The sequence below is a fragment of the Phoenix dactylifera genome, chromosome 2 (genome assembly GCF_051530095.1).
Source record: "Phoenix dactylifera cultivar Ajwa chromosome 2, Ajwa_hap1_PhDact_Kaust_v1.1, whole genome shotgun sequence".
NCBI classification, from domain to species: Eukaryota; Viridiplantae; Streptophyta; class Magnoliopsida; order Arecales; family Arecaceae; genus Phoenix; species Phoenix dactylifera.
This window is the reverse complement of record NC_143191.1, coordinates 13563860-13579466: the sequence shown is the minus strand read 5'-3', so window position 1 is coordinate 13579466 and position 15607 is coordinate 13563860. Positions and strand designations below refer to the sequence as shown.

Sequence of the window (15607 nt, the reverse complement as noted above, 5' to 3'; positions counted from 1 at the left end):
TCCCACAGAATTTAGGTTAAATGAAATTTGGTTGATGCAGCAGACTATGCTTAAATAGACGGCCTAATCTATAAATCCTACATGATTTTTAATTCAATTCCATAGGAATAGCCAAGTAAACCCTTAGAGGAGAGAGCTATAGGACATATTTCTCCTCATCACTGGCGAAGCAGCTAGTTACAAACTTAAGTTTAGCTTGTTTGTGGTAGCACCTTTGAAAACAAATTAACCGGTTGTTAGATAATTGGTTGGCTTACAATTTAAACCGAACTTTAGGATGATGGTAGATTATGAATGTTTTCATGATCATAATAATGCTATCTAAATATGACAAAAAAAAAAGGTAAGTACTTCAAAGCCAGCTAGATCTTTGTACCAATGAACAGCAAAGGAATGAAAGCAGTAGCCTAGTTAGAATCCATCGCCTTCTCTCTCTTTATCCTTAGTTATTTTTTTGTTTTATTTTTATCTCTTCTTTTTGTACTCATTTTATTTCTAATAACATGTGCGGTGGAATTTTCTGCCATTTTGTTCAAAAAAAAAAAAAGGAAAAAAAAAGTGTAGATCATGAAACTACTATATGATTGATTTTTTTATATATATAGAAAAAGAGAGGGGGGAGGGGGGAAAACTTATATTATAATTATCCAGATCCAAGTATTTAGAAATGCACCTCAAACTCAACTAAAGAATTTCAAATTGTTAGACAAAAATGTGCAACTACTGGAAACTCCCCCCTTTAATTGATCATATCAAAGACCAGTTATTTGTATTTTTCAAGCAACAAATTTGATGGTGACTGCTCACTAGTTTAGCTTTGGACCACTTCATATCTTCATAAATCAAGCTACCACCAATGTAAAATAGGATGAACCATAAGTACTCAATTGCAAGCTGCTTTTTTTAATGTTTATTGGATTTTAAGTTCACTGAATTGGTTTGGAACAAAATTGATACTTGCCAATTATGATCGGTGACACCATGTCATCGAGCCTAAAAGCCTGCATTTCTACTAGGGACAATCAATAGATCCACTTTCAACTACAATCAGGACCCAAAGTCACACCCTCTCAAGGAGATGAGAGGAATTTTTCGTCATTTTGCTCAGAAAAAAAAAAAAGGAAGATCATGAAACTATTATATGATTGATTTTTATTTTTTTCAGTAGTAAAAGAGAGAGGGGGGAGAGAGAGGAAGAAAAACTTATATTATAATTATCTAGATCCAAATATTTGGAAATGCACCTCGATCAAACTCAACTAAAGAATCTCAAATTGTCAGGCAAAAATGTGCAACCACTAGAAACTTCCCATTATAATTAATCATATCAAAGAGCAGTTATTTGTATCTTTCAAGCAACAAATTTGATAGTGACCTCTCACTAAGTTTAGCATCGGACCACTTCATATCTTCATAAATCAAGCTACCATCAATGTAAAATAGGATGAACCATGAGTGCTCAAATGCTAGTTGCTATTTTAATGTTTATCGGATATTTAAGTTCATTGAATTGGTTTAGAACAAAATTGATGCTATGGCCGATGACACCATCGCAGGGTCATCGAGCCTCAAAGCCTCCATTTCTACCGGGAACAGTTAATAGATTCACTTTCGATTACAATCAGGACCCAAAGTCACACCCACTCAAGAAGATGAGAAGATCGACTGAACCTATTGGTCCAGGAAAGAATATTGACTGAGAATTTTTCTTTTAGTTTCAAGAAGTATTGTCATTGGACCAATATACATGGTGACACTAGAAGGAGAAATTATATCTTACACTGCCTATCATAGCCGCTCGTTGTTATGGGTCCCATTGATCAAGTCCTCTTCTCGGTGCGCTGCTACAAGAACGAGTAGCTATGATTATCGGCCTGCACAGCCATATGGTGCACGCGGGGTAGGATACAATTTCTCTCCTCATTGTTATGGCTCTCATTCATCAAATGCTCTTCTCAATGCACTATTACAAAAATGAGCATGATTATCGGCGTGCATGGTGCACGCAGGGGTAGGATACAATTTCTCCCCTACAAGGCTATATTTATGCTGATGGGTGAAACCACAACCACCACCTAGTACACCAACCTCAAATCTCATCAAGGCGACGAAGGACAGAGGTGAGAAGATTTCATCAACTGAAAATATTTAGAGCCACTCATTGATGTTTCTCAGCTACGGTAGACTAAAGTGTTGCCTTTCCAGCTCAGTGGCTGGTTTAGAAGAAAGACCTACCGATGGCCAACTAGTTCCCACATGTCGTGGTCTGGCACTATTCTCATGCATGGTTGGTGGACTACATTTAAGTTGAGGGAAGACTTTAGGTGACAATCATCACTTTTCAGTTTCCATCATGTTTCTCATCAGAAATTTTGCCATCTCTCTCTTCGTAAAGGTTTGTATGGTAAGTAGTTGGAAGTTTTTGAGCCACAGTACCTTACCCATGGCTGCCCTTAATTATGAGGGAATCCCAACAGTCTCCCTTCAGGACATTGTGTGTTCTCAGAAAATAAGAATGCAAATGCATGCAGGTATCAACATCCAGTCTGGTCCAAACAAGAATCTGTAGTCAGATTGTTATCTACAAATTGCAACATTCAGCTGCCAGCATGCTGCAAGACCTCACATCAACAATTCACCATCTCCGAGTACTTTAATTACACACTTCAGGACAAAGAAAGGAGAAGAGTGCCAAGAGACTGGAACAATGCAAAGAAAAGAGGTAGAACTTTAGTAATAAATCAGAATTTATTTCCTGGTTTAACTTAATGTACAACAGGATGTGCCCAACAAAATACTGGATATCAATACCCTCTTGGAAGTTAGTCGCTTCAACCTATACTGGAGATGGTTCATCACATCTCGCCAGTTCCGGTGCTGCCATTTCTTCTGAAAAACTAGGAGCTTTAGGGATCAAACCGAGGATTTTGAACATCATTTGGTCCGCATCAAAGTCATTGTTGAGCATTGTCAATAACGTCTCCTGTGTGGAGAGAATTGGCACCAGCAAGGAAGCATAGTACTTGCTCAGGCATGGAGAATCGTACTCGGCCAGCTGATAGCCTCACCATTGCCTCTGGCATCATGATACGAGCAGCTGCGATCATCTGAATCATCTCCAATATCTCCACATGATGAAGAGTAATAGTTAGTAGATATCAAACAAAAAGCCTCGCAAAAGCATCTCATGCCTTAGGTGAAAGCCAGCTTAATTTTCGAGTCAATTTTTGTCCTAGCTATAGAAATGGCCTTTATATACATTATTATGATGAGTAAAATTATCCTTCTTATAGGAAAAATAGCCAGTGGTTTCATTGATTCATGAAAAGATATGAAATATCACTGATGAAAGTATATCATATCAAAATATGTTGTTTCGAGTCTCAGCATAGTATTTTATCTACCAATGGAATAGTATCTGGAATCTGGATTCAACTTGACCGATCATGGTGTAGGAAGTAAAAGTTTACTTGCATACAAGATACTGGGGATCTGAGATGGACTTGGTCAAAATTGAAAAGGCAGGTAGTGGTTGAATTTAGCATCAGTTTAAGAACATAGGAAGAAATGCATGATGAATTTGGTGCAGTTGGATATATATCAGGCAGTCATGGAGTACATAGTTCAATATGTCAATGAATTTATGACTGAGATAGCACCAACAATATCCATAAATAGAGAAAATGTTATTAAGGAACTTCACAATTGAAATATCACTCACATAGGTAGATAATTTTATCACCTTCTGACCTTGAAGAGGTATGCCCTCGACAGCAACCAGAGAATTGATGGGAACACTTTCAGGGTATGTAGGAAGGGTGGCCAGCATACGCAAAAGAGAGACACAGCCCTCTTCTGCTTTTCCAAGTCATATAATGCCTCTGATAAATGAAAAGAACTGCATAACTTCGCTCACAAAGAAGAGATATATCTATGAAAAATTTAAAATATCTACTATATAAAGAGTTCTCAGGTCAAAAAGGAAACTTAAAACCTTGATTATGCATTTGGATTGGCATACAATCCAAGCGCTTTTGTCAACAACTACATGGATCCCCCAAGAGAACTGCAATGATGTCATATAATAATTAATCGAAGTAACTGCAAAATTTAGATCTTTTTTTATTGGTACACCAAAGCTTTGAAATATTAACTGTTTAGCTTCAACTGTAGCCTCAGCCTTACAAATTTAAAAGGGTTTAGCGTGAATGTTTAGAATACCTTATTTCCTCGACATATTCAAGGATCTGGTTGAAATTTGTCTTCCTTCCTACTATATCTCTCCATGAAGCACCCATGCAAAAATGTGTGCTGCCAGCCTCTTTAGCCAAGGACTAACGAATTAAAAATAGAAAAAATCAAAATTAAGTCACATTATTTTGCATATTCCTATGGAAGGGTTAGAACTTCACTTTTACTTGGATGTAATAGTTTATTATATATATGAAATCCAAGGGAATGCCATTTTGGATGCAAAAAATACCAGTTCAGAAAGATCAAGCTAGCATACAATACGATGTAAAAGACTAAGAAGGTAACCATATTATGTAGAAGCTAAACAAGAATGCGTGCTCTTCTCTATGCCAAAAGGCTTCATCTGGCTTAGGGCCTATTTGGTTGCCTGTAACTGGGCATCTGAACTGAGTTTGGCCCAGCAGGAGCCCACCTCAGGTGTTTGTTGGCCCAAGTGAAGTTGAAGTTGGTTCTTGCAATGGCGACAGTTTGGGAGAAACGGCCCTAGGTGGCTTCAGCCCAGAGGGAGCCAAAGCCACTGCAGCAAAGCAGGTTCCCACCCAGCACTTAAACCAAACTAGATGGGCCCTTAACCTGAATGAAAATATAGGTCAATAATTTCCAAGGACTGTCAACAATAGCTAACCATCTCACAAAATTCCACGGGTTGGATATATCTTAAGTTCAAGTAGTTGAAGTGCTCCTTCAGAATCCACAAATTTCAACCCTTCAGACTACTACATCTCACAATAGCTTCATGACATTGATTAGCCAAACATTCGTTTAAGGTGGTTGAGACCCTTGTCTTTCCTGTTAGCTATCCTTGAATAACTTCATTCGTAAAAAGTAATGAATCTCCTCTGTGTTTACCTTCTTAAGCATTTTGTGAGGAGCACTATTTTATTTCAGTGACCAAGGACTCAAGAAACAGTCATGGACTGCTCTTCATTTAACAAAACTATATTTTCACTGCAACAGACCTGAACATGGTTAAGATACACAGATTAAAACAAAATCCTGCAGAAGATTACTCTCAGATAGCCTAACACTTTGTTCATCATCCTCCATTCTTTGATCTAGTCCCAACATTCAAGATCCAGGCTTTCACTCAACAATAAGAAAGAAGTATATACATATTGGTGGGCAGAAACAAGATCATAGTTCAGAACTTCACATTGTAATAGCAGTCACATTATAGTAGTTACAAGAAGTGGAAGAAAAATACGACAAAACGATGATAGCCATTCCTCATGGGTTATTACATGCATTTCAGAAACATCTTTTCAGCTAACATCTGATCACAAGGAAGCTGGAAAAAATTTATAATGCAGTAACACAAAATGCATACAGTCTTTATATATTTGATGCAAATAACAGATTAGCATAGTTAGGTATAGTTCCCTAACTTTTTAAAAAAATAATAATGATGATTATTATTTTAGTATAAGTAGCTTTCCCATGAATAATAATAATGATGATTATAGATGTTACCTTCTTTGCTGCCTGCAGGACAGCATCCTTGTTCATCAGCTTTTGAGCTTTCAATCCAGTGTCACACCTCAAGGATTGTGGACACTGTACAATCTTCACCACACCCACCAGTCTTTATGGAAACAAGAGAACACTGCGTACACTCCCTGAAACTTGCGAACATGCCTATGGACTTGAGCCTAAAAGAGTCCACGCAATACATACAAAAATGAGAGCATGTAAGTAGAATATCAGTAGTTTACTTGATACTATATAAAATTCACGAAGATTATAACCAAAAATTAACAAGAAAAACATAAAGAACAGAGATGAAATATGGTACAAAGCTTTTGATGCAAACAAAGGTCCATAAAAGACTGTTGACCTTCACGATGTCATATAAAATTTTTACCAAGTCTTTATTGCAAGTGGGAATCACACAATACACAATACAACAGAAGTGCCTGATCCTTATAATCTACCCTGTTTCAGTTCAGTTAGATCAATCAGTGACTCTCTCCATTTTCCTATATAGTTGACCCAAGATGACTATGATGATTTCAATAAGGTATCTCTTCCCCATATTCAATTTTATCTCTATCCCTCTAAAATTTACCATATCTCACTTTACCATTGCTGGATATTTGGCCCATGTCCTCTAAAATTTTCCTTCATACTTCCAAATTCACATATAACCTTATTCTTGTAAAAACACCAAGAAGGCACCTTCAGATGTCTTCAAGAATTCACATACAACTTATGTGTCAAAACATGCTCAAAGTTGAACTTAGGGCAGGCCAACATCTGGAATCTCACTTACCCAACCACAACCTGTTACTTCTTCCACTTATAGCCTCTACTATATACATGTGCTCACAAATATACTTTTTGAGGTGCCTACAAGACTTATTGCACCTCTCTCTGCAGCTCATTCGCTGGGAACAGCTCCAAGTTTCAAACACACAAAATGGCAGACCCATAATATTTCTCGACAAAAAAAAAAGAAGGAAAAATGAATGTCTTTTAAGGTATGAATACACCTTTCATGACAACAACAACAACTAGAACATTTCTTCTGGTGCTATTTTAAGTATTCCTCCAAGTCTGCAAAAACCATGTATTGATGTGTCCCCTTTCTTTCGATCACTCAAGTAATGACTCCATATATTGCATTTCCTACTAGTTAAAATGTAATACACTTAAAAAAAAAAGTGAAATTGATAGTGACTAAGATAGAGACATCTACATATATTCAGTATTCTACTTCTCTCATGTCAATCAATGTTTAGTTCCAACACTTAATAGATCTATTGACATAATTGAAGAATGGCAGTGTTCTCCATTATACTAGCCAAGGATTGCTGAACCGAGCCGAACCGGCCGGTTCCGCCCGAACCGAGCCAACCCGGTCTCTGACGGGGTCGGTTCTCCAATGAAAAATGGTTCCGCCCCCTAGTGGCTGCAACCTGATTGGATGTGGCCGGAACCGGCCGAAACCGAACGAAACTGGACGGTTCTATCCTGTTCAACTCAGATTCGGTGCTAACTAGTCGGTTCGCACTAGATCCGAGGCCCCGCTATGGGGCTATTGCAATCATTGCCACAGCAGGTGCCGTAGCATGGAATCGGCTTTAAAAAACATCAAGAAAACAACAAAAAATTATCAAATTACGCTTAAATTTATAAAAAAGTTTAAAAAGAGAGAACTACAAAAAAATATAAATTAGGGTGTGCCGGTTCGTGAACAACACTTCCGGTTCGGTTCGAACCGGTACGAGTCTCGATATCGGTTCGACAAACTTTGATACTAGCACTACCAAGGTCCGCCGTACCGGTTCCGATCAGCGTACCAGTGGCGATTCGGACCGGTACGTACCGGTTCCGTATCAGTCCGTACCGGTTCCGTACCGGTACGATAGTCGTACCGACCGATTTTTTAATAAAAAACTTATGGTACCAAATTCCATGCTGATTCGGTACCGGTCCCTGCCCGGACCTGTTCGTACCGGCCCGTACTGGCCGGTATGGCATAATACCCTGAGCACTACCTTCACATCAATCTAAAATTTCTAAGAGGATGTTTGGAGTCTTATAAGTGGAGCCGCATATAGCTCAAGTAGCAAATGTGGGTAGGTCCGCTTGTTTGGATGCCCGCAATTCAAATTGCATAATAAGTTGAGTTACTTATTGGAATGCAACTTAGGACTATATTGTCATAGGACTTATTGTTGAAATGACCATAGGATGAGTTGCAACGGCTCAAGTAAATATCTCAATTAAAAAACTCTCCTCTTCGTCCTTCCCTTCCTCTCTTCCCCACCTTTCCACTCCCGAGTCCGTCTTTGTTGTCGCCAACCCCCACCACCAATAGGAGGCCCACGGCCATCTGCTCCACCTCGATCTTTACTAAGCAGCATGGTTCGCCGTACCGGCCTGAACTAGACGATAAGAGATGCACCGTACCGTATCGGTTCGATACCGGCACTCAGTATGGATGGCGTACCGATATTCGATACTGGTGGCATACCAACACTTGGTATACCGAAAAAAGTCCGCACCATACTGTACCAATATAATGCTAATGTGGCACCGGTATGGGGTCCGATACCAAAACAGCGAACCTTGCTAAGCAGGCTTTCATCATCCTTCTCTTCTCCTCTGCCCCCACCCCTACCTCTAGAGTCCCTCCTTGACGTTGTTCTCACTATCGATGTCTTTGATGACGCCACCTATGGAAGGCCTATGGCTGCCTCCTCCATCTCGAACTTCAAGACAACAAACCTCTCCTCCTTTCCTCCCCCTCTTCTCCCATGCCCCACTCTCAAGTCCCCTCTTGCCACCATCCTAGTTACCACCACCAGCCCCCATTATCTTCAAGAAGCCCATGATCGCCTCCTCCACATCAAACTTCACCATGCCACCCTCCTCCCCTCCACCATCTCCTCCTATGCCACCACCAACCCCCTCACCTCTCTCCTTCACCTTCTCCACCCTCCTCAAGGCCTACATCGCCATCCAACCCTCCCCATAGGTGCCTAGATCCACACTCAAGCTCTCTCCACCAATAGCTTTGACATTGACCTCTTCATCTAGAACACCCTCATCTCCATGTACATCCACTGCTCCAACTTGATGTCCGCTTGCAAGTTGTTCAACAAATTATTTGTCAACGATGGCTTTCTTTTCCCAAAACACTTCTGCAAACAAATGATCCGAGCCTCCTTGTAAGTCAACAAATTGCAACTTAAGTTGCATTGCAACTTTAACAGCAGGGTTCCAAACGGTTCCTAAATTCACAACCAAATCAATATATTCTTATTATTACATATCATAAATCATTGTTATAAACGAATACTTCCTAAAGGGGGCATTTCTTGTTGCTGCGGTAAAAGCTTGGGCTAACAAATACAATGGCACAAGATCAAAACCTAGGGTAGCCACTTTGCGTCAAAAGAAAAAAAAAACACCAAAGATTAGGACTATCCCTAGTCCGCCCCTTCTAGGACTTGGATTGCCAGATCCATAATTGGGTAATGTCATTTTTAATGAATACTACCTAGATGTTTTGAAGTTCTAATCTTCATGATGGTTATGCTCCTCTCTCCCCATCTCCCAGACACTCCCGATTTAGCCAATAAGACCAAATTACCCAGCACATCAGCATGCAAGTGCAGAACACAGAGCTTGAGCCCACTTGTCTTTGCAATGCAATAGCGGCAACCAACTTTTAGATCAAAGAATAGTGTTTTACAAATTCCAACCCGCAAAAACAAACAGGAATGCATAATTGAAAGTAGACTGACTTGAGGTGAAGTCCAAATGTTGAGGGGACTGGATCTTTAGATTGTGCCAAGGACGTACATGTTGGTGGAGCGAGAGATTGCTGCTCAGCTTGCAGTGTCAAAGGTCTGGGGTGCTGGTGCATGTGAGGATGGTTATATACAATACAAATAGAATCAACGAGATGCCTTTGGCATTTAACATAAAATATTATGTTCAGGATTAGGAAAATTCAGAATGGGTGTAGATTTGAGCAAACTAGCTCCTCTAGCTTAAGATTAGAAAAAGATACCCTATGAATGGGTTTTACTAAGTCAATGGCCAAATTCTAGATGTTGGGGAAAAGTTAAGGATTATTTATAGAGAAACTAAAGAGACTAAGCTTCGTTAACAGGCTAAGATATTGCTTGTGATCCTTGGTGACTAAGCACCATGTGAAATGCGTAGGTCCAAAACAAAGGATCACTATATTAGGGACAGAGAAATATTTAATCTTAAGATTTTTGTGGAATTGGCAGGAGCACTTTGTTGAGTATTGGAACAATTTGTTCAAGGGGAAGTCTCTTAATGGTTCGATGAAGATCACTGTTTGAATTGTACAGATTAAAGAGTATTGGCCTCTGGGATGAAGTAGAGGGCAGACAAAAGATTGGTGGTAATGGAGAAGTTGAATACAGTTAGCTCAGAAAAGGCTTAAAATGTGGAATTTTATTTGCAGTCGGTATTTGAAAGCTTAGTAAAAGGAGCCTATGTTATGAGGGGAGTAGATAAAAGATCTGGAGGTTTCAGAGGTATCAATACCCCAAGTATTTTCAGGATTTCACGTCTAAAGGATGGAACTATTGGCTTCTATAATAGGCCCAGTTGTGGGAGAAGCTGAATGGTAGATAGTGCCATAGTGGTGAAATGATGCTTAGCATGCAAGAGGTGAGCCCAACACAATCCATTCTATTCTCTTTTGAAGTGTAAGAGCAAAGCTTGACAAACAAAAGTATGGCTGACTTTTCTAAGTTTGTGAGGACAACCCAACTAGCAAAATCCCCCACTTCTAGTAATAGGTTCACTTGGACCAGCCTTAGAAAATCCTGTAATTGACTGGGATTAATGTACTCTTGTTGTCTATTTCTTTGGCCTAAGTTAACTGAAAGTAGTGGAAAACACATGCTCATCATGTTAAATTATTGCCTGCAATATTCTAAGCTATTTAAACTTAAGAAGGCACCAGAAGCATCTGGAGTTCGCTAAGAAATTGGCTATTGGAATGAGACTCAGAATAGTGTGAGAACTAATTTGTGAAAGACAAGCTGCCTGCTAGAAGGAAAGAGAATTATAAGAAGGTAAATTAAGATTTCACTTGACTTCTTAAGACATGAGAGAGGAGATTCATGGAATCAAGGATGGATTCAAGTGGATGAAGGAAATCTGACGTGAAGGTACAATTTTTTGAGAATTTTTTCAGATAGAGATCAAGGATGGCTTAGGAGGATAAGAACTATAAGTTGTTCCCGTACCGTAGCAAAAAAGAGCAGTCATTTGTACCAAAATAAAAAAAGAGCAGACACTAGAGACAAATCGCATTAAAAAATACTAATATTACAATCAAAATCTGAACAGGACCTATTAGAGTCAAACTGTTTTCTTGTGGGCTAAAAGATTAAAAAAGGCAGCATAGATGATTGGATGAAGTAAGGTATTGGCTTATGTATTTCATATGGATGCCACCTTGGTTTTCTTGTTCCTTAGGCTTTTCTTCCTTGCCTAACATCCTTTTGCCTATGCTAGAGATTAGTTTTGGAAGATTGGTTGCATTTCCAAACCTATTTTCAAGAGAACTTTTCTAACCAGAAATTGGATAATTAAAAAGGGTTTTTGGCATATATATTCTGCTAAATATTAAAATTTGCATGAATACCCTTCCAAAATTGATATTTGCATTTATATTCTTATAAAATCTTTTTTTGCATGTGTACCCTTCTTTTTTCTTTTTTCTTGCATAAGTGCCTATACTATCTAATGCCGTCAAGAAATTAGCAGTTTAAAATTATAATTAACTGAAATGCCCTTAATAGGTAGATTGCAAAAAAAAAAAAATTATAAAGGTATATATGCAAATAACACTTCGCGAGAGTATTTATGCAATTTCACATATTTAGAAGAGTTTATATGCAAAAAAAATTAATTTTAATTTTTTCTATTTCAACCTGTTTTAACACTCAGATTTGTCTAGTATCTGCTCCTCAATGATTTCCATAAAAATATTGCTTAAGAAAAAGATTGATTCAACAATTAGATAATAAAAAGAGTTATAAAACTTTTTTCACTAATCATGGGATTATTCTACTTTATATTCTTCTTCATTTGTAACAACTACAATATCTTATTTCATCGAAACATAACTTGTAATATTTATTGTTATAGACGCATATATGAGACCATGTATTAGAATATAGAAAGGGATTAGAATCTCTTAAAGATACATGATAGATTGCAATGGTCATGCTTTTTTGCTACAGGTATGCTCGTGGGTGGAAGAACAACATCAATCATCCCCAACCAAAATTATTGAAGAACTTCGAACCCTTCATACTTATTAACAACCTCCGCGACCATGAGGTAAAAGGCCATCTTTTACATTGTATACCTTAAGTCACTTTCTTTTGGAGTTTCAATTTTCTACAAGAAGAAAAGGTCTAGTGTATAGAGCCCATCTTGCCACAACAATTTTAAATCAGCCACCAGTCTGCACATAAAAAAATTTTCAGCTCTAAAAGATAAACACTGCAAATCTCATACACTAAAAGATAAATGTTGTAGATCTCTCACAACACTTTTTTTTTAAAATAATTCATAAAACTAAAGGCAGGACATGACCATCTTCATGTAAAAAAGGATACAATAAAGGGTTGTCTATGGTGGAGAAGGGAGTCAAGGAAATATTTTTGATTTCAAATGGATGAGTGAAAGAGAGGGTCGGAAGAGATCGAAATTTTTTTCAAAGAAGGTAGAGATTTTAGTTTTCAGTAAGACCTGTTAACCTATTATAGCTTCAAAAAAAAAAAATACTTTCAAAATTTTAATTATTTTTTTAATTTAAATAAATATAATTTTGGCTAATCACATTTGTTGAATTGCTATGTCAAAAGTATTCATACAAAAATAGTGTTTTATGATGGTATACACATAAATATCAATTTGGAGGGTATTCATGCAAATTCCAATATGTAGAAGGATATTTATGCAAAAATTCAAGATTTTTTTTTATGTGTGTACCCTTCTAAATATATAAAATTGCATAAATACCATCCAAAATTGCTATTTGCATGTATACTCTTATAAATGTTTCTTTTACATGTTTATCCGTTAAGGGTATTTTCGTTATTTCAATTTTAAACCGCTAACTTCTTAAAAGAAGATGGCATGGGTACATACGCAAAAAGAAAAGATGGGCATATGTACAAAATAAGTGTTTGATGAGGGTATGCATGCAAATATTAATTTTGGGAGGGTATTCACATAAATTCTAATATTGAGGAGGGTGTGTACACAAAAAAACCAATTAAAAATGAAATCATCGATGCTAGATGTAGTCAATATTGACAGTGGTAAATTTAGTGCAAGTCTTTGGAGGTAGGATGCTAAACAGCATTATGGCTTACATTTCCTTTTTGCAAGCTTCTAATTCGGCTCATGATTTTTGGATGATGAAAGTGCTTTTGTAGGAAGGAATTTGGTCGTTACAAGATTACTCTAAAAGTTCTAGCCTTCAAGAATATTTCATGCAAGGGAAGATTCCATAATCTAACACTTTCCAACAGAGGGACTGAAGTCGATGAGAAATGTTACCAGCACCTCAAAGGATTAATGATGAAATTTCTTATTCATTTCTCTCTTATCATACATGGACGGTCATGGCTTCTAGATCTAGACCAACTTTGCTGATCTTTTAAGAGAGCCATTATAACTGGGTTTATTTCTTGCAATCCAACATTGATCATTTAAACACTAACTTCGCGAACACAAATCCCAGTGCAGTTTAGGGAAAGGTCTGGAATGAAGGAAGCAAAACAGTTTTTTCAACACATGGCTCTTAAGTTTGGAGGAATCTGAGAATGGCAATGGCATTCTCTTATTTGTCTGAGCGTTCTTGGAGAGTGTACCTTCAGTGACAGCATTTTCTTTTAGATGAGCTTTGTTGCTTAAAAGGAAAAGAAAAGGATATGGTTAAATGATATTTAATTTAAGTTTCGCCAGAAAACTAGATAAACAGTTTGCTTTCAAGTTTTAATATCAAACACGACATGGACAAGTTTTGCTAGATATTGCCGTCTCTTCACCTACTGAATGACAAGAATGTTGTAATAAGTAGGGCCAATGATCAGCTAGTATTGAGTGAAAAAAAAAAAATCTTTTTTTTTTTGTGGTAAAATGGATAGATTAAACCATATGAGTGTAAATACATCCATGAGAATCAGCAAGCAAAATATTAAACAATGGACAAGGAAGATATCTAGTAGAATCCCATAACGTAGATCCGGTATGATCAGATACATAAGACACCACTTCAGCATGGTTAATGTTGGGTGAAATCATTCAAAGATACAAATCTTTGGAGTTGATGTTGTTCAGCATGTTGTATTTCTTTTCCTTTTTGTTAATAAAAATCCTATATATATCTTACCACTTCTTGTAGAATCCCATAACATAGATCCGGTATGATCAGATACATAAGACACCACTTCAGCATGGTTAGTATTGCGTGAAATCATTCAAAGATACAAAACTTTGGAGTTGAAGTTGTTCAGCATGTTGTATTTCTTTTCCTTTTTGCTAATCAAATTCCTACATATATCTTACCACTTCAGTAAGCATCATGGACTACAATACCCACAACTAAGACAACATGTTTTAAGGTAGCATTCCTTTTATATTTCTATGAGACAATTTCACTTATATCGCCGGTTTCTAATACAATAACAGAAATCCATGCCCATTTGAATCAATTCGCCTTATAATTTCGAACACTGAGAAGACAAAACGTGAAAGTAATAACACGGTTATAACCATATGAGGGAGGAGGAGTTTAAGGGAAGCAAGAAGGCTTACGCGGAGGAAGAGGAGATCGAGGAGGGGAGAGTCGTAGATGGATTTGATCATCTCTCCGGACCAATCGTTCCTCGGCCCTTCCCGGATCATTCGTTCCGCCGCCACGGCGGCGGCGGAGGTGGTGGAAAAGGAAGAGGAGGTATACGCCGCCGGAGGGCGGCGGCGCGAGAACGGAAGAGACCGGATGAGAAGCATCGTCGCATTTAGAGGAAGAAGGTAAGGAGAGTGACAAAAGCCAGACGAAGAGACCAAACCGGCGACGTCTCCGGTGGCGGGCGACAGGCAGCGTTTTGGCCTGCTCCAACTCGCCAGCTGCTGCGCACCGCATCACTTTCCAACACAGAGAGCTTTTTAGAAGCATTCAAAACTTTTATATATTATATTCTATAGTATTGATAGGATTCCCGGTTTCAATTGTTTATATTATAGATCCATAACACATGAATGTTTTACGTTATTTTTGGAATGCGCGAGTATGATCTTGGATTCTAGTCTCCATCACACATGAAATATTTTGATATAAACGCCCTTGATTTTGGTTACACATATCTCTTGTTACTAAATCAACAAGTAACAGGGAGCGTTTATTATGCAAAGATGTAGCAATGGCATGCTGGAAGTTTGCAATGAAATACAGATGAATTAAGTAATTCAAAATTCTAGTTATATAAAAAAATAATTTTCTTATTTCTCTATTTGTAGGAGTTTATAATTAAATTACTTATGCTAAACTTTTTTTATAAAAATATAATTATTATAGAACTATAGCTTGATGTAAGTAGAATCATCCATCGGAACATAATTTCACCTAAAGATGGTAATTTACTCCAGCCTATTATGGGGTAGATTTTATCCGATCTACAATAGATTTGAAGCAAATATAGCTAACAATAAAATTTTTAGATATATTTTTTTTTCATAATACATGTAAAAAAATAATTTTATTCAACTCAACTCAACCATCCAATCCACCCCATTGGATAATAACCTATCGACCCATATTCAATTCGATTGCCATCCC

General features: G+C 37.6%; 1 protein-coding gene across 1 annotated transcript; it reads right to left on the bottom strand.

Moving 5' to 3' along the window:
* Positions 1-2574: 2574 nt before the first annotated feature.
* Positions 2575-15173, bottom strand: LOC108511610 (biotin synthase, mitochondrial). The gene is given in 6 exon segments (XM_089928748.1): positions 2575-4066; positions 4222-4334; positions 5725-5809; positions 5811-5875; positions 5877-5903; positions 14587-15173. Coding segments are annotated over 6 exon segments (507 nt in total). The 5' UTR covers positions 14782-15173; the 3' UTR covers positions 2575-4044.
* Positions 15174-15607: the final 434 nt, after the last annotated feature.